This window comes from Lagenorhynchus albirostris, chromosome 11, assembly GCF_949774975.1.
Source record: "Lagenorhynchus albirostris chromosome 11, mLagAlb1.1, whole genome shotgun sequence".
Classification (NCBI taxonomy): Eukaryota; Metazoa; Chordata; class Mammalia; order Artiodactyla; family Delphinidae; genus Lagenorhynchus; species Lagenorhynchus albirostris.
Genome location: NC_083105.1, coordinates 59,056,911 through 59,074,803, shown reverse-complemented (window position 1 = coordinate 59,074,803; position 17,893 = coordinate 59,056,911). Strand labels below are relative to the sequence as shown.

Sequence of the window (17,893 nt, the reverse complement as noted above, 5' to 3'; positions counted from 1 at the left end):
TGTTGCTTTTTCCTCATCAACCCATTTACCTTCCTCCAAATCCCCCACTTTGGCTTAGGTTAATGTCCAACAGAACCAGTTAGTGACCACCTCCAACACTAGGCTGCATGTCCCACTTAAAAAACAAACAAACAAAAAACAAAGCAATGGCTGACTAGGAACTTAGTAAAGCTTTGAAATGAAGCTTCAGAAGTTTTATGGGGTCACAGCTTGGCTTCTCTTCCATACTCCACCTTCCTGAGTTCCACCAGAGGCCCAGCTCAGAAGATCTCAAAAAGACTCATTTAAAAACTGATTTGCATTCAATACACTGTCATTGCAAATGTTCTAACACTGCCATCCTTCATCCCTGCTCTTCTTTCACCAATTGTGCTTCAGCCCTGCTGGTCTAGTATCCTGTCCATAGCCTTGTTACTAAAGGTAAGAGTGAGCTGAAGCATCTACAAACTAGAGGGATGTGTTGGTACTGACTGTACTACCTGAGGAGTACTAGTGGGCTAATCAAAGGACCTTTCTGCAAGAAGCAATCCTAAAGTGGCCCCTGTTGACCACCCTACCCTAGGCCCCCCACTATGCCTTCAGACATCCTGCCTCAGCTCTGGGGTTGACGGGAAGTGAAACTCAATTGTCTGCCTAGCAGACCTGCCTGGGACCCAGCCCTGAACCCCGGATGTGTCCCCCACCACCCTGAAGAGGAAGAGGGGAACGAAGAGGCTGGGGAGAACAAAGCTGTTGTTTTTTCCTTTCCCTTTGTTCATTGCGGTTTCTTTCTTTCTGATTTTTATGATGTGGTTGATTAAAGAAATGAGCACCTGGAACTGTAGGCATTAGACGCCTCCTCCTTAGATGTTTCTTGGCCTTTCTTCCTCCCACCCCCACCAATAACTAACTGCGGTATGATGGAGCACAGATCCAAAAGAAGATGCAAGCCTAGAGTATGACCGATTCCAACTTATTGCTTATTAGAGAGATCACCTCATGCCCCACTTTGAAGTCTCAAAAAATGTCTTAAAAGGAGCATCTTTAACTTCATGTAGGAACATAGCTGAGGATGACAGAGTGAAAAAACACAGGTCGTACATAGGGTGGTAGCACTGCAAGTGTTATTTGCAAGGAAAGCTGAGTGCCTTAAGGATTAGTATCATTCCAGGATTTCTAGATGAGGGGCTCAGGGGCAGAAAACTGATTGGAAGAGGAACTAGGGGACCTGTTCTTACTTATATTGTATGTTTGTTTAGGATGGCTTATACACATACCCACACAACCAAGCCACTGTTTGGTGCAGTCCTTAAGCTGGGCTATCTATGTCTTTGGCTGTCCTGCAGAACAAAGTACAGGACTTGGTGCGTAATAAACCTTCAAAAGTGCTTGGGGCTTCCCTGGTGGCACAGTGGTTAAAAATCCGCCTGCCAATGCAGGGGACACGGGTTCAAGCCCTGGTCCGGGAAGATCCCACATGCCGCAAAGCAACTAAGCCCGAGAGCCACAACTACTGAGCCCACGTGCTACAACTGATCCCACGTGCCACAACTACTGAGCCCGCATGCCACAACTACTGAAGCCCCCATGCTTAGAGCCTGGCTCCGCAACAAGAGAAGCCCCGGCTCGCCACAACTAGAGAAAACCCACACACAGCAACCAAGACCTAATGCAGCCAAAAATAAATAAAATAAATAAATTTTTTTTAATTAAAAAAAAGTGCTTATGATTTACTGACTGAGGAGGTCATGTAGGAAGGGGAGATGAAGGATGGGGAGTGTCTTTGTCTTTTTAAGATTAGAGGGGAGACAGGAGCAGAGAGACAGGTCCTCTCCAACCGCTGCCTCATATCTCCAGTTCAGATGCAACAACGATACTCCAAACCCTATTACTCAGCAGCTATATTTCTGATAAAAATGGAGGATTCTCTTCCAACAAGTCTCAGAACAGTCAAGAACTGCTTAGACCCCTCTGTTTCCACTAGAGGGCCTCGTGTATTCATTCCTTCTCCTCTCCAACCTCCACCAAAAGTATGTATATATTACATTTGTGTTTGTATGTGTGTACACGTACAACATACACACAACACCCACATACACCCTTCCAATCAGAGCTCTCCCTCCCCCTCTCCACCACCAGGTGTATGAGGGAAGATTCCAGGAACTCAAGCCTTTGTTACTGTGCCCTACTTCAATGAAGGCTAGGAGGCGGTTAGACAGAGTTGGGGCGGGGCCAGGGAGCAGGATGCCTGGGTCTTCAGTTCCTACCAGTAAGTCCCTAGGCCTCAGCCTCTCTCCCTTGCTCTACCAGCCTCACCACCATCCATGCTGCCCCAAGAGCCTTAACTACAAACAGATTCCAGACAGGAGAAGCTGAAAGAATCTCCTTTCACCCCGACTGTTGGCCAGGGCCTTCCACAGCACCTGCCAAGGCCTGCAGGTAAAGTGGGAGGGTTAGGGCATGGAGAAAGGGTGGATTCAGACCAGAATGCTCTTTTTTTTTTTTTTTTTTTGCGGTACATGGGCCTCTCACTGCTGTGGCCTCTCCCGTTGCGGAGCACAGGCTCAGGACGCGCAGGCTCAGCGGCCATGGCTCACGGGCCCAGCTGCTCCGCGGCATGCGGGATCCTCCCGGACCGGGGCACGAACCCGCGTCCCCCGCATCGGCAGGCGGACCCTCAAACACTGCGCCACCAGGGAAGCCCCCAGACCAGAATGCTCTTTGCACCTGAATCACAACCCCAGACTTAAGGGAAGAATCTGAGTCTTGAGAGAAGGAGGTGTCCTTAGCCTGGGGAAAACAAATCTGAGGCACCTGGGGTTTGGGTTTAACGGAGGTGAGGAACCTGGAGGCAAAGATGGGCAGATTCTCTCAAGTAGTGTCAAGCAGTGTGGAGCCCATGGTGGCAGGGAGGTGTCTGGTCTTAGGATGTGCAGTCTGAAACTCTGGCCTTGCTCCTGCGGAGCCTCCTGAGTGTGAATTCAATCCATGGTGGATGGATGGAAAGGAGCTGGGAAGGCCCCTGGTGGCAGCAATTAGGAGAGGGTGAGAAGTTGGTTGGGTGGGCAACAGCCAAGCTGTCTCATCAGCGGCCCCGCCCCCTACCTTGGCCTCCCAGGGTTGGGATGCGGGGAGAGGCTGTGAGTGATTGGAAAGACAGATACAGAGCTGTTACGGGGCGGGAAGATGAGCTGCGCAGGAATGTGGAGAAAGTGGCACAGACCAGAGCCCTGGAGATAATCGGGGGAGGGAGGAATCGGGTCTGGTGAACTAGAAGTTTCCAGAGTTAGGGGCGCCCGGCGCCGGGCGCGGGCGCCGGCGGGCGGGCCTTCTGGGGTGGGGGGCGGGCAGCTGTGTCGTCAGGAGCGGGGCGGCCCCGCGGCAGCCGCGTCTGCCTGGCCCGTCCCCTCCAGCCCAGCTCGGGCTCCAGCTCCCGCGCCGGCGCTCCAGCTCCGACAGCGCGCCCTCCGCAGGCAAGGTAGAGACCCCCGCGAGCCCCCTGCCGCCTCCCGCCCTCCCGCACCGGAGCAGGCCGGGGCGGGGGCCGCGGGAGGGGACGCCCCACGGGCTAGGGTAGGGCTGCTGGGCCGAGAAGGAGGAAGCGTGACAGCTGGAGCGGGTAGCTAGAAGGGTTTGCGCCAGGAGCGGGGGGCAGCGGGAGGACTGGCCCAGAACCCCGTAAGTAGTGTTTCCCGCAGACCTTGCCCTCCATCTGTCCCGATGATTCGGACAGATGCTGAAGCTGGCTCCTGGGGACCCGAGTCGGAGGAAAGTCCATTTTGGAACCTGCACAGCGCTGCACGGGTGGAGAAGGGTTCTTGTTTGGCCTCCTGGTCCCCAACTTCCCACCCCTCTCCTTTCCACACCTGTCACCGGGAAGTTTCTGAAACTACCTGGGTCTGAATCCTACTTCTCACCTTTCAGTGGGGGAAATGAGCTTTACTGAGGAAGAAATGCAAATATTGCTGGGCATCTCCTCAACCTCTTAACCATATGAGCCCACATCCCCCAAGCGTGCCAACATCGTAACTTCCTCCTGTACTGCACAATGACACCCACCCACACACACACAAACACCACCCCCTTAATCAGGCAACACTACCATCTGCCATGTTTGTGGAGGCTTAACAAATATTAAGGCTTCAAGCCAAATGATTCCCTCTCAGGGGCCACTGACTGGTAGCAGGGATGGGCAGGAAGGAAGAGACCCTCCCTCAGTCTTCAGAAACAGGAGGAGGATGTAAGCCCTGGTGTGGTTAAGGGATTCAGAAGTCCAGGTAATCAGGTCTGGGCCCTCAAAAGGGAGTGCCTGCCCCTTGGGGATCCTTGCTGGGTCAGCCTGAGTGTTCTGGGGGCATAGCTGATTCTTGGGTAATGGTAAACCTACATGACTTGGAATGTGAGCAATGAGTGTTGATGTGAAAAAGGAAACTTTAAATGTTAGCACTGGCTTTGGAAATCATAGTTATCTCTCAGTTACCAGCAATTTTAGTATTTAATGTTTAAAATAAGATCTAGAAGACCAGAGACACTAAGATTTAATGGAATGGACTAAGGACACTATGTCTAGAGTCTGGGTGTGACCCTGAGAGAGTGGCTCTCTATCTGGGCCTCAGTTTCTTCCTCTGTAAAATAAGACAGTTTGTGCCTCCCAGCTCTGAGGATGTTCTAGGATTCTCTGCCTCCAAGTCAACTTCTTACTTTCTCACCCCAAGTTGGTAGGGGCAGGCAGGGAAACCAGAGGAGGGAGGGGAAGGGTGAGTCACAAATAGCTGGTGGTTGGGCAGCAGACCCCACCCTCCTAGCCCTAGCCTTGGTCTGGACTAGCCCAGGTTACAGCCTCAGGGCTGGGATGGAGCAGGACAAAATTGGACTTGTTCCAGATTTTTAAGGCCCTGCACAACTGAAAAAATCGCAGGAGCCTTTATGTCCAAGGTCCCGGCCCAGGAGTGTCCTTGGACCCTGATAGTCTAGTTTCTATAGCCACCTCCTCACCCTCCCAGAGGCAAAATGCAGGATCCTGATATTACATGCCTGTGCCTGAGACATGACACAAGTGGGAAGGTATACAACCTGGGGTTCACTGCTGCTGGGAGTCCCTAGAATTTATGCCATCCTGGGTCCAAGGCATCATTTTTCCTAATCTCCAGATATGTTTCTCTAGGTACCACCCTTGTATAATAATAATAATAATAATAATAATAGCTAATGTTTCCTGAGTTCTTTCTCTGTGCCATGCAGTTTGCTAAGTATATTGCATGTATTACCTTATTTAACCCCCCCCATGGTGACTGATTTCTCCAGGTAACCATTTTACTGATAAGAAAACAGGTTCAGGGAGATGAAATAACTCACCCAAGAGCTAGAATTCTTTTTTTTTTTTTTTTTTTTGGCCACACTGCGTGGCATGTGGAATCTTAGTTCCCTGACCAGTGATCGAACCCACACCCCTTGCATTGGAAGCGCAGAGTCTTAACCACTGGACCGCCAGGGAAGTCCCAAGAGCTAGAATTCTAATCCAAGCCTATCTAATTCAAAAGTCCTTTCTTTTAACTTCTCCTATATACTACATGTAAGACCGGGGGGGCTTGTGAAAAGACAGGCAAGAGAGAAGTATTCTGTCTTCTCTCCCGTTTGTCTCTTGTTTGCTCTCTCCCTGTCACTTTCTCTCTCAGATTCCATTTCCTAGAACCTTGGAGCCATCTAAGAATCCCCAGGGGTAATCAGAGAGGCTAATTAAGCCTTACAGACCCCATTAGCCATAAGACTATTATATATTCATTAGATCTGTTGGCAGGAGAAGTTAGATGATAGTCATTGAAAGGACCAGGTGGGTGGAGTCCTTTCTCCACAATATTAGTGTCTCAGAACCCCCTTCTAAGTGTTCCCAGAGAGCCTCCAGAACAGGAATGCTATACATGGAGGTGAGTGGCAGAGATGTCCCAAGGGCAGAGGTTACAGAGAAGTTTCTTGCACCATCAGAAAAAAAATTCTAGTAGACCCTAACTGCCTCCTTAAGCCTGCCCCAACCACCCTAAATAAGTGGGCGGAGGGGAGACAGAAGGTCAGGGCCTTGGATGGAGTACCACAATAAGTGCTTTTTAGCATCATTCATTCATTTAACAAATATTAATTTAGCACCTACTATACGTGCCCCACATTGTCTCATGTTCCCCTCACTGTCCAGATGGATACTCTGGCATCCCATTTAACCGCGCTTGGATTAAGAGTCCCCATATATGACTCCCTAGCTTCATACAACTATTTGTACAACCAATATGGAGCACTTATAACATGATGGGCATTAGGTATTGGGGATACAGTGGTGAATAAGACTGATAAGTTCCTGCCCTGTGGAACTTACATTTTGGTAGGAAAAGACAAACAGTAAACAAAGAAGCAAATAAATGGGCAAGATAATCTCCAGTTGTGATAAATTCTATGAAGGAAACAAAGGAGGGTGCTACGCAAAGGAGGGGGGCTACCTTAGGACAGAACGATCAGGGAAGGTCTCTTGGAGGAGCTGACGTTTCAGCTTAAGCAAGAAGTCAGCTCTGTCAAGAGTGGGGAAGGATGGTCCAGGCCGACAGAGCAGTAAGTCTCATGACCCTGAGCAGGGAAAAACTTGGCATGCTTGAGGAACAGAGAGGAGGGCAGTGAGACTAGAAGGCAGTGTGTGAAGGGGAGAGTGGAACAAGAGGAGGACAGAGAGGTGGTGGGGGAGGGGGTTGCACCACGAAGTTCTTGGGTTGGAGCCTTGGCTCCTCCCCTTGTCACCTGCCTTGGGAAGTCCCAACCTCTCTGAGCTCCCGTTTCTTCATCTGTAGAATGGCTATACCAATAATTCCCTATCTCATAGAATTTGATTTTACTTGTTAATACAATAACTACCATTCCTTGTAGGCCCTCTATATGCCAGGTGTTATACTAGGTACTTTCCATACATTATTTGACTTAATTCTCACAACTGTGAAAGATAGGTATCATTCTGCCATTTTATAGCTGTACTTTGCCCAAGTCACACAGTGGTAACACAGCTAAGAATGGAACCCAGATATGACTAACCCCAGTTTTGTTTGACTCCAAAGTGGTGTTGTACTATGCTAATGTAAGGTATTGTTATTGCTGTTACTGAATCCGCAAGGCAAGTTGCCCTCTGCAGCTTGGCCCCTGGGTCAGTGGTCAGCATGATCCACGTGATGGCTCCTCCTTGGTCCCTGGGTCCCATAGCTGAAAGTTGGGGCTCCCTAAACACTGATAACCTAGCAGGGTGGAAGGAAGGCTCCCGCACTCAGCACAACCCTCCTGGAGCTGAGACGCCCGGCAGATGCTCAGAGCTTTCTTCCCCTACCTTCTCCCCAATCTCTCGTGCCTGGGTCCCGCCCTTCCCCAGTGGAGCGCTGCGGGACGCAGACGAGGCGGGGCCGGGGCTGGGGACCCGGCTAGAGCTGGTTCTTTGTCGCGCGCGCCAGGAGCGCTAGAGGTCGTTGCTGCGGGGCGTGGGTGGCTCTGGGAGTGGTAACTGAGCAGGGCTGGGGACCGGGGCTGGAGGCGGAGCAAGATGGGGTAGTGGCCCGGGAGGCGTGCCGCCATCTCAGTGAGAACCGCCGGAGGGCCGGGTCTGCGGGATGCGGGATGCGAAGGGAGATGGGACAGAGCTTAGGCCCGGCAGAGACTACAGAGATTGGGGTTGGAGGGAGAAAAGGTAGGAGCAGGCGAGGGACACACTCCCAGAGACGTGTATAGCCTGGGAAAGAGGGGTGGGGGGCAGGGATGTGAGGGATGGTCAGAGATGAATCAAGACAGGTTGGGGAAGAAATCAGAGAGCTGGAGAAGGATACAGAAACGTTGGAGAGAAAGTCAGGGATGAGTCAGAGAAACAGAGACAGCGGACAGACACTGTCAGGGAGAGACAGAGACACAGAGGAGAGGAACACAGGAAAAGGAAGAGACTTAGGGAGGGACTCAGAGACAAGAAAAGAACAGAAATAGTAGTAGGAGTGGAAAATGAACAGAGTATACAGAAGCAAAGAGACCCAGACAGCTGGCCAGTCCTGCCACATGCTCTTGTCATCTTCCTCCAGAGCTACCCTTGGAAGCAGAGTTCCAGGAGCCAGAAGTACTACTACCAAGCTGTCTTCGTGTCCATCCTTAAGAAAAAAAGAAAGATGGCCAAGGAGAGGGGCCTAATAAGCCCCAGTGATTTTGCCCAGCTGCAAAAATACATGGAATGTGAGTCTTCCTCTCAGTCATTCAGTCCTGGGGACCTTACCCTTAGACAATACCTCCTCCTCTTCATTCCCCCAAGTTCCCCCTCTTTTCCCCAGTGGCCTTGAGACGGGATGCTCCTGAGATATGCCTGGCTGGGAGCAAGAGGCGAGGGAAATAGGAAGATGCCCGTGGTCTTAGCTCTCTACCCACCTTCTCTGAATCTTGACTGCCTGCACCACATCTCAGAGAAGAGAGATAAAGAGGGCAACCACCTTGGAGGACATGAAATGTTTTTCTCTCTGTACTTCTGTGTTTCTTCTTGGAGTTTCTTTTTCATCTCACTGGAATCTTCTTTCCCGTTGGATGTCTGGGTGGGACTGTGGCAGAGGGCAGGGAGAGCTGAACCAAACTCATGCTCTCTTCACTCTCTTCACATCCTAGACTCCACCAGAAAGGTCAGTGATGTCCTAAAGCTCTTTGAGGATGGTGAAATGGCTGAATATCTCCAAGGAGATGTGAGTGGCAGCTGGGAAATCCTCTCCTTCACCAACTCCTCCCACCTTTGTTTTTGCTACTCCATCGGGATGCCCAACTTCCAGGGATTATTCTGGGCCCAACCCTTGCTATCCTCTCTCCCCAGCATCCATTGTTACTGCAACTATTGCTTTAGGACAAAACAAGAGATTCTAGTAACTCAGGACTTAGCCCAATAAACCATACTCCTGCCTTGGGTGCTTCTCAACTCTGCACTTATTGTCACTGTCCCCACCACTCCCAATTCAGTCCCCAACTCCCATCCTGCAGATCTCCCCAGGGTAATGCTTGCTCTCATCGTAGGCCATTGGGTACGAAGGATTCCAGCAATTCCTGAAAATCTATCTGGAAGTGGATAATGTTCCCAGTCCCCTAAGCCTGGCACTGTTTCAATCCTTCCAGACTAGTTACTGCTTAGAAGAGACTGTAAAAGAAGGTATGGTCACGTAGATGGGACTGCGCTGGGCCTCCTGAGGAAAAGTGAAATTAAGTGTGGGTTTTGGGGTGAGAGTGGAATTGAGTCATATGTTGGGGGCAGGGTGGTGGGAGGGAGAGGTAGAGGGTAGCCAGGCTTGCCTAGGAGCCAGAGGGAGGAAAGTTAAAGGGAAGAGTTGGAACAAAGGAAAAGAGAAGAGCCAGACTGGAGGGAGCCCCAACCTCAGATCTGCTGTACTTTCTGTAACCAGATGTGGTGTGTCTCAGTGATGTCTCCTGCTACTTTTCCCTTCTGGAGGGTGGCCGGCCAGAAGACAAGCTAGAGTGTGAGTTACCATTCTGGACTGGGAGAGGGAAGGAAAGGTGAAGGGAGAGAGGGTATTCCCCAGCCTTCCTTCCCTCATTTTTTCAGGATTCCTACAGGCTGACAGGCCAGACAAAGGTGGGGCCAGAGAATGGACCCATTTCCTCTGTTTCCCCAGACTCCTTATACCTAACGCCATCCACCATAGTCATCCTAGTTCCCACGTCTTGTATATTTTCGTGTGGAGGACCCGGGATGGGATGTGGGAGGTGTGTACTGTCTCGCCTATCAGGTTCACCAAGGGTGGAATCCAGACCTGTTTCCCCTCCCTTTTTGTCTCCCATCTCAGTCCCAGCCCCAAGTCCTGGGCTCTTCATCCAAAAAGTCTCTCCTTATCTCTTTGTTTCCCCTGTATTCTGTTATGAATTCTTTGGGTATCCCTCACAAACTGACCCTGGCCCCCTAAAACACCCCACAGTCACCTTCAAGCTGTACGACACGGACAGAAATGGGATCCTGGACAGCTCAGTGAGTTGGGGGACCTGTATGCTGTGCAAGGGAATATGTGTCCATTTGTCTGTGCCCCCTGTCCCAACTCTTTCAGGATCTTAAGAAGCAGAGGAAGCTAGAGGGAGAAGCTGAGTCCTCTAGGACTAAATCTGGGAGTAGGTCCCAAGCTCTTGACCCCTAAAAGAGGATGCTGGAGACACGACTTGGGGGCTCCCTTGCAAACACAGACACATAGACATTCATTTACTTGGCAGAGACACCTGAGAATGAGAGGGGGTCTGTGGGTGGAACTCAGGAACCCTGATTTCTAGAGGAGGGTTTGGATGGTGGTAGTGAGGCAGGGTATGGCTGTGGCTCTTACCCTCTCGGCCCTCAGGAAGTGGACAAAATCATCATACAGATGATGCGAGTGGCTGAATACCTGGATTGGGAGGTGTCTGAGCTGAGGCCGGTAAGGCAATTCTTCCTGCATGTCCCTTGTTGTACCTGCTCCCTAGTGAGACCTTTATCTACCTCCCCCCATCTCTGACAGGCAGCCTGGTGCCCTTGGCTAGGATGGCTAGGCTGGCTGTCCTAGGGGACAGTGGAGAAGTGTCAGATCTGAGGGGTTACTCACACCAGAAGTCCACCTCCCCACATTCTCTGCTCAGATTCTTCAGGAGATGATGAAAGAGATTGACTATGATGGCAGTGGCTCTGTCTCCCTAGCTGAGTGGCTCCGGGCTGGGGCCACCACCGTGCCACTGCTAGTGCTACTGGGTCTGGAGATGGTGAGTAGGAGAGACTTGTGAGGATGGGCAAAACAGTTGCCTTGGGTTGTACTTGCCAGAGGTTGGCACTCTAAGGGCTTAGACATTCCCGATCATCTGCTGTGCCCTCCCAGACCCTGAAGGACAATGGGCAGCACATGTGGAGACCCAAGAGGTTCCCCCGACCAGTCTACTGCAACCTGTGCGAGTCGAGCATTGGTCTTGGCAAACAGGGGCTGAGCTGTAACCGTGAGTGTAACCTGGGAGTGTGGGAAGAGGGGGGCAGCCCAGCTATCTGTGGGAACACAGCACTGAACTTAGAGAGACCTGACTTTGAATCCTGGGCTCTGCCAGTGACTGGTTATGTGACCTTGGGAAAGCCACATAACTTCTTTAAGTCTTAGTTTCTTCAACTGAGAATGAGGTAATTGTGAGCTTTAAATAAGTTGATGCAAGAAAAGTGTTTCATGTAGTGCATGTACATACTATTAAGTCTGCAATAAAAATTAGCTATTATTATTGTTGTTGTTATTGTTGCTGTTGTATCTGGGCCTCCTTTACATCATCCAGCTCAGTTCCTGACACATGAATGGAGTGGGGTTGGGCATATAGTAGCAATTGCTCTTTTAGGGGGAAGAGTGAGCAAAAAGCACAGGTCTTGGAGGTGAGCCCCCAGCCCAAACTTGAGTTCTGTACTACACCCTCACAGCAAGGGGTTATATGCCATGTTTCAGTGAGTGATGCTGTCTCACCCCCAGGTAAGGAAGAAATAGGGGGAGGGGCTGCAGCTAAGCCTCTGACCTTCTTCACTCTTGCCCAGTCTGTAAATACGTCGTTCACGACCACTGTGCCATGAAGGCCCAGCCCTGCGAAGTCAGCACCTATGCCAAGTCTCGGAAGGACATTGGTGTGAGTGACCCCACGCCCACCGGATCACCACCCCCGTCCTGGCCCTGGTCCTGGCTCTTGGCCCATTGCTGCCCTCAGGCCTTCCCCTAGTCCCTGCTCAGACCCTCTCAGACAAGAGTTTGCCTTTCTCCCCAAGGTCCAATCACATGTGTGGGTGCGAGGAGGCTGTGAATCTGGACGCTGCGACCGCTGTCAGAAAAAGATCCGGATCTACCACAGTCTGGTTGGGCTGCATTGTGTGTGGTGCCACCTAGAGGTCAGTCCGGGAGCTATCCCTCCAGCCTTGCTTTGGGCCCCTCCCTAAGCTGCCCTTTCCGGCGGCCCCCTGGGGCACATCTCCCTTACAGCCTTGGTTGCCCTACTCCCAAGGGCTCTCTTTCGGTAGCAGACCCCAAGCTGAGAGGTGACGGGGTTCCCTCCACAATCTCTCCGTGCCTGCCTTGTCTTTCAGATCCATGACGACTGCCTGCCAGCCATGGGCCATGAGTGTGACTGTGGGCTGCTCCGCGATCACATCCTGCGTCCATCTTCCATCTATCCCAGCGTCCTTGTGAGATCCCTGGACAGCGGCTGGGAGGGGACAGGAATGCTTCCCCCATTCACACACGCACACAATGCCATTTAGAGCAGAGAGCCTATATTTTTAGGATTCAAGTCAGACTCTCATCTGTTTATGGATTCACACAATCCAGTTTTCCTTCCTTCTGCCTCCTTCCCTTCCTAGGCCTCTGGACAGGAGCGTAAAATTAGCAAAACAAACCAGAAGACCGTGGATGATTTAAATTTGAGCACCTCTGAGGCACTGCGGGTACAGGGCTGAGAGACTTGGGCTTCGTGGTGGGGACCTCATGGGAGGGAATGAAGTGGGGAACCTGGGGACTGGTTCCTGCTCCCTGGGGGAGGGGAAAGCCACCTGGGGGGAATGCCAGCCCTCTGCTCCTGTCTCCGGGACCCATCTTAACTCTGACAAAATCCTGCTTTCCTTATCCTTGTTTTCTTCCCTCAATGCAGATTGACCCTGTTTCTAACACCCACCCACTTCTGGTCTTTGTCAACCCCAAGAGTGGTGGGAAGCAAGGGGAGAGGTGAGAAGAGCTCTACTAAGTCTTGTAAAATAGAGAGGGAAGATGGACACAGGTTGGGTATCTGTGTGTATGCAGGGGACATACCTTGAGGACATCAAGAGAGTGGAGTACAGGGACCTCCCTGGCTGTCCAATGGTTAGGACTCCATGCTTCCACTGCAGGGGGCGGGGGTTCCATCCCTGGTGGGGAAACTAAGATCCTGCATGCTGCACGGCACGGCCAAAAAAAAAAAAGAGAGAGAGAGAGTGGAGTACAGAATATCCATGCTGTGCCCTGCCATGAGCTTTCCTTTTTCCCCACACAGGGTGCTTTGGAAATTCCAGTATCTACTAAACCCTCGACAGGTGTTCAACCTCCTAAAGGATGGTCCCGAGCCAGGGTGAGTATAGGTTAGGGGCTGTATCGCAGGGTTTGTGTGTGTCTGCCTATCTGTGTATGTTGGAAAAGAGCAGGAAAGAGTGCCTGTTGGGAGGGGAGGTCCAGGGGAAGCCCAAGAAACCAGACTTCAGAATGCTGCTTTTGCTGGGTATCCCTACCTCTGAATTCTCCAGCTCATCTCTGTTCTGCTCTCAAAGAATGGAGATACCAATCTCTCCCTCACCACTAAGAAGTGGCTATAAGATTTCCCCATTGTACTTTTTCTCTACCCTTAATAGAAACAAGTCGTTTGACAAAGGGGAAGGGTGTTATAAGGAACGAGAGACAAGAAGTACTTACTCTGCCTGTCCAAGAGTTGGGTAGCCTCAGTCCAGTTATCCTTCCTCATCTTCTCTCTCACCTTTTGTCTCAGGCTCAGATTCTTCAGAGATGTTCCTGATTACCGGGTTTTGGTGTGTGGAGGAGATGGCACAGTAGGCTGGATTCTAGAGACCATTGGTCAGTGCAGGGAGCGGCTCTGGGCTGGGCCCAGGGGCAGTGGCCTTCCAGAACTAACTCCCTTCATCTGTCTCCTTACCTGCCTCCACAGACAAAGCCAACTTGCCTTTTGTGCCTCCTGTTGCTGTGTTGCCCCTGGGCACTGGAAATGATCTGGCTCGTTGCCTAAGATGGGGAGGAGGTAAGTGGTTAGAAATTGTTTTCCTGGGGAATGGGGGAGTTGGGTAGGTAGGGAAAGGCACACAGAGAAGGCATTTAGGCATCTGGTGAAGAAAAAGCCTTGGTGGAAAAGAGAGGCACAGATGGGGGGGGTCCCAAAGTGGATTGTCCCAAAGGAAGAGAGCTCTGGAAGAAGCAAAGACCTGAAGGGTCAAGGATGACAGTCTGAACCTAGAAGGGTCAAGGGTGACAGTCCTCTTCCCTATAAACCTAAAAATATCCTTCTGTTTCTCCCAAGTCTTAGGGCTCAGAATCAAAGAATATGGGGGTAGAGAGGACAATGTGGGAATAAGGAAGGTTGTATAAGAGCTAAGCCAGATGCTGAGTGATGGAGCTAGAAGGGAGCTTGGCCATGATTCATTCATTTATCCAACCAATTACAGTTGACCCTTGAACAGCATGGTCTTGAACTGCGCCGGTCCACTTACTGAGGATATTTTTCAGTAGTAAATACTATAGGACTACACAGTCCATGGTTGGTTGAATCCACAGATGTGGAGAAACAGTGGATACGGAGGGCCAACTATAAGTTATACACAGATTAACCCCCATGTTATTCAAGGGTCAGCTGTAATCGGGTCATTCATTCATTCATAATTTTTCCCATGTCTTTTGCAGCAGTCTCCTAGCTGCTCTCCCATTTCTAGTCTCTTTTTCCCTTCAAAGAGAAAGTTTGAGAGATGTAATTGGTAGATAAAGAGGTCAGTGTGGGGCAGATTGAAATTGTCCTGGAATTGAGGAAGTTGTCTTGGAATTGAGGCTCTTGGATTCAGAGTCCAGCTCTGAGGTCTTACAGGAGATTATGGAATAGGAGGCTGCTAAGGAGAGCAGAAAGTATTCTAGGTGGAAGAAGTTGTGTAAGGCCAGAGGAGTCACCAAACAACATGGTGGTGCATTTTGGAAAGCGAGTTGTTCATTGTGACTGGGACATAGGGTGCACAGTGGGCAATGAGAAGAGGGAGGACTGAATTGTGCAGGGTCCAGAAAATGCAGGGTCATGAATGCTGTAGTGAGGAGTTTTTAACTTCATCCTGCCAGAGTTTGAAAACTGACAGAAATGATGTGTAGTGTTTTGTATTGTTTGTCTTGCAGTGTTTTGAATTTTTTTGACCTTGGTTATTTCTAAGAAGTGGGTCATGTATCCTTCAATTCACCACAATCCTCTTACCTCCCTTCCAGTCACTCACTTTACGTTTCTAGCCTCTGAGGCATTTGAATGTGCAATCCCTGAACCATGGGGAGCTCTGGAACTCATGAAAGATGTAACTAAAAGAAAAAATAGGTGTGTGTGTGTGTGTGTGTGTGTGTGTGTGTGTGTATGTATGCATATATAATACTTTATATATATAAATTATAGTTTGTATATAATAAAAATTACTTTTTATATAAAATATTATTCCAGAAAGGAGAAATATCTCTGCATAATATAATTTAATTCTTGTATGTAAACATATGACCATTTGTGGGGGAGGCATGCTTAAATCCTCAACATCTTTTTTTTTCATTAACAGTATTAGACACTTTGAAATCATGAACTTTGAGTCTTCACATTTTTTTTTTTTTTTTTTGCGGTACGCGGGCCTCTCACTGTTGTGGCCTCTCCCATTGCGGAGCACAGGCTCCGGTCGCGCAGGCTCAGCAGCCATGGCTCACGGGCCCAGCCGCTCCGCGGCATGTGGGATCCTCCCAGACCAGGTCACGAACCCACGTCTCCTGCATCGGAAGGCGGACCTCCAACCACTGCGCCACCAGGGAAGCCCTGAGTCTTCACTTTGTGTTTTGCAAATGAGACTCTCATAGCAGTTTCTGCTAATTCCATCTGAATCATGAAAATAATGATATAAATACAGCACTAATGAAAACTTGTGTTGATATTGAAAAAAATCCTAAGATTCAAAGGGGGATTGATGGAAGGAATACTGCTATGGGAGCTCTGTGGAGGATGGATTGGAGGAAGAAGGCAGGACCTCAATTGCAATTGTCTAGTCAAGAGATGATGAGCACAAAAGCAAAGGCAGCACCAGTGGAGTCATGGGGTAGAAGCCACAATACTTGGTAACTAATGGATTGTGGAGGAAGAGGTAAAGACAAGTCTAAGACATTTTCTAGGTTTGTGGACTGAGCAGATGGGGATACCATTTATTAAAATAGGGAACATAGGGCTTCCCTGGTGGCGCAGTGGTTCAGAATCTGCCTGCCAATGCAGGGGACACGGGTTCGAGCCCTGGTCCGGGAAGATCCCACATGCTGCAGAGCAACTAAGCCCGTTCACCACAACTACAGAGCCTGCACTCTAGAGCCCGTGAGACACAACTACTGAGCCCACATGTCACAACTACTGAAGCCTGCGGGCCTAGAGCCCATGCTCCGCAACAAGAGAAGCCACCGCAATGAGAAGCCGACGCACTGCAACGAAGAGTAGCTCTCGCTTGCCACAACTAGAGAAAGCCGGCGCGCAGCAAAGAAGACCCAACTCAGCCAAAAATAAATTAAATAAATAAATTTTTTTAAAAAATAGGGAATATAGGAGGAGGACCAGTTTAAGGAAGAAAGATAGATTTGGTTTTGGATGTACTGAGTTAAGGTATTAGTGGAGCACCTAGGTGGAGATGTGTGGTGGGTAGTCAGAAATTGATGTTAGGAATTTAGGAGAGAAGTCAGGGATGAAGATATGTGTTTGAGAGTCAACTTCTAGGAGGTAATTGACATCCTCAGAGTAGATGAGTTACCCAGGGAAAGAGGTAAGAAGAGAAAGTGGATAAGGACAGCCAGATCCTGGTAAACACCCTATTTAAGGGTTGAACAGCAGAAGATGAATTATTAAAGGAGTCTGTATTAGTGTCCTCTTGCTGCTATAACAAATCACCATGGTGCCTTAAAACAACACGAATGTATTATCTTAACAGTTCTTGAGGGCACAAATCCAAAATCATTTCCACTGTGCTAAAATCAAGATGTTGGCAGGGCTGTATTTTTTCTAGAGGCTCTAGGGGAGAATCCCTTGCCTTGTCTTTTCCAGTTACTGCAGGCTGCCTGTATTCCTTGGCTTATATCCCCCGCTTCCAACCAGCAATGTTATCCTTCCAAGCTCTGCTGCCGTTGTCAAATCTCCTTCCATGACTCTTCTTTCTTGTAGCCTTCTTTCACTTATTAGGAGCCCTGTGATTACATAGGGCCCAGCCAGATAATCCAGGATAATCTCATCTTAAAATCCTTAATCACATCTGCAAAGTCTCTTTCGCCATTTAAGGCAACATATGCACAGATTCTGGAGATTAGGTTGTGCACACCTCTGAAAGGCCGTTGTTTTGCTTACCACAGAGACTAAGAAAAAACAGAACAGGTCCTCCGTAACTTTAGTGGTATTTTAGAGGCTGAGTGAGGAGTTTCATGTGTTAAAATGAGAGCTAAAGATATACTATTGGTTTTGGCAGGAATCACTGGCAATCTTTGCCAAAAGAGTTTCGGCAGGGTGGTATGGAGAAAGGCAAATTATAGTGGGTTGAACCATTGATGGAATGTGAGGAAGTGAAGACTTTTTTCTTTTCTTTTCTTTTCTTTTTTTTTACTGCACCACGCGGAATGTGGGATTTTAGTTCCCCAGCCAGGAATTGAATCCGTGCCCCCTGCAGTGGAAGCGTGGAGTCTTAACCACTGGACCTCCAGGGAATTCCCTAACTAGTCCCGTATTGATAGACATTTGGGTAGCATTCAGTTTTTTATTACACACCATACTGCAGTCTATCTCTGCACACAGATGTGAGAATTTCTCTAGAAGAGATTTCTAGGAGTGGAATTGCTGGCTCAAAGTATAAATATTTTACTAGTTATTTTATTTTTTAAAAATTACACAAGTAATGCATCAGTACATTTTCACCGTGGAAGGTTTTAAAAAGTAAAATGTGTGAGCCTTCACATACAGGTTTCCTCTTCCCTACCCCCTCACCAAATTCCACGTTCCTCCCCAGAGATAACTGTTTCCTATTTGCACTCATTTTCCTGTTTTCACACACACACATAACTTTTAAACAAACATAAATGGGATCATACTACACACATTGTCCTGGGACTTCTTTTTTCAT

General features: G+C 49.4%; 1 protein-coding gene across 14 annotated transcripts in view; it reads left to right on the top strand.

The window, feature by feature from the left end:
• Positions 1-2,173: 2,173 nt before the first annotated feature.
• The window catches only part of DGKA (diacylglycerol kinase alpha), a 29,216-nt gene continuing 13,496 nt past the window's right edge, over positions 2,174-17,893 (top strand). For 3 of the 14 annotated variants that reach the window (XM_060165924.1, XM_060165920.1, XM_060165930.1), the window contains exons 1-17: positions 2,174-2,418; positions 8,064-8,211; positions 8,632-8,705; positions 9,028-9,160; positions 9,411-9,485; positions 9,942-9,991; positions 10,350-10,424; positions 10,624-10,743; positions 10,857-10,971; positions 11,543-11,631; positions 11,768-11,887; positions 12,083-12,181; positions 12,356-12,439; positions 12,643-12,716; positions 13,021-13,095; positions 13,507-13,592; positions 13,684-13,773. In XM_060165924.1, coding sequence (XP_060021907.1) covers positions 8,148-8,211; positions 8,632-8,705; positions 9,028-9,160; positions 9,411-9,485; positions 9,942-9,991; positions 10,350-10,424; positions 10,624-10,743; positions 10,857-10,971; positions 11,543-11,631; positions 11,768-11,887; positions 12,083-12,181; positions 12,356-12,439; positions 12,643-12,716; positions 13,021-13,095; positions 13,507-13,592; positions 13,684-13,773 — 1,423 coding nt within the window. In that variant the 5' untranslated portion in view covers positions 2,174-2,418; positions 8,064-8,147. Of the gene's footprint in view, positions 2,419-3,343; positions 3,458-7,593; positions 7,685-8,063; positions 8,212-8,631; positions 8,706-9,027; positions 9,161-9,410; positions 9,486-9,941; positions 9,992-10,349; positions 10,425-10,623; positions 10,744-10,856; positions 10,972-11,542; positions 11,632-11,767; positions 11,888-12,082; positions 12,182-12,355; positions 12,440-12,642; positions 12,717-13,020; positions 13,096-13,506; positions 13,593-13,683; positions 13,774-17,893 lie in introns of those variants that run through there. The other 11 variants (XM_060165931.1, XM_060165921.1, XM_060165927.1 and 8 more) reach the window with 10 other exon arrangements.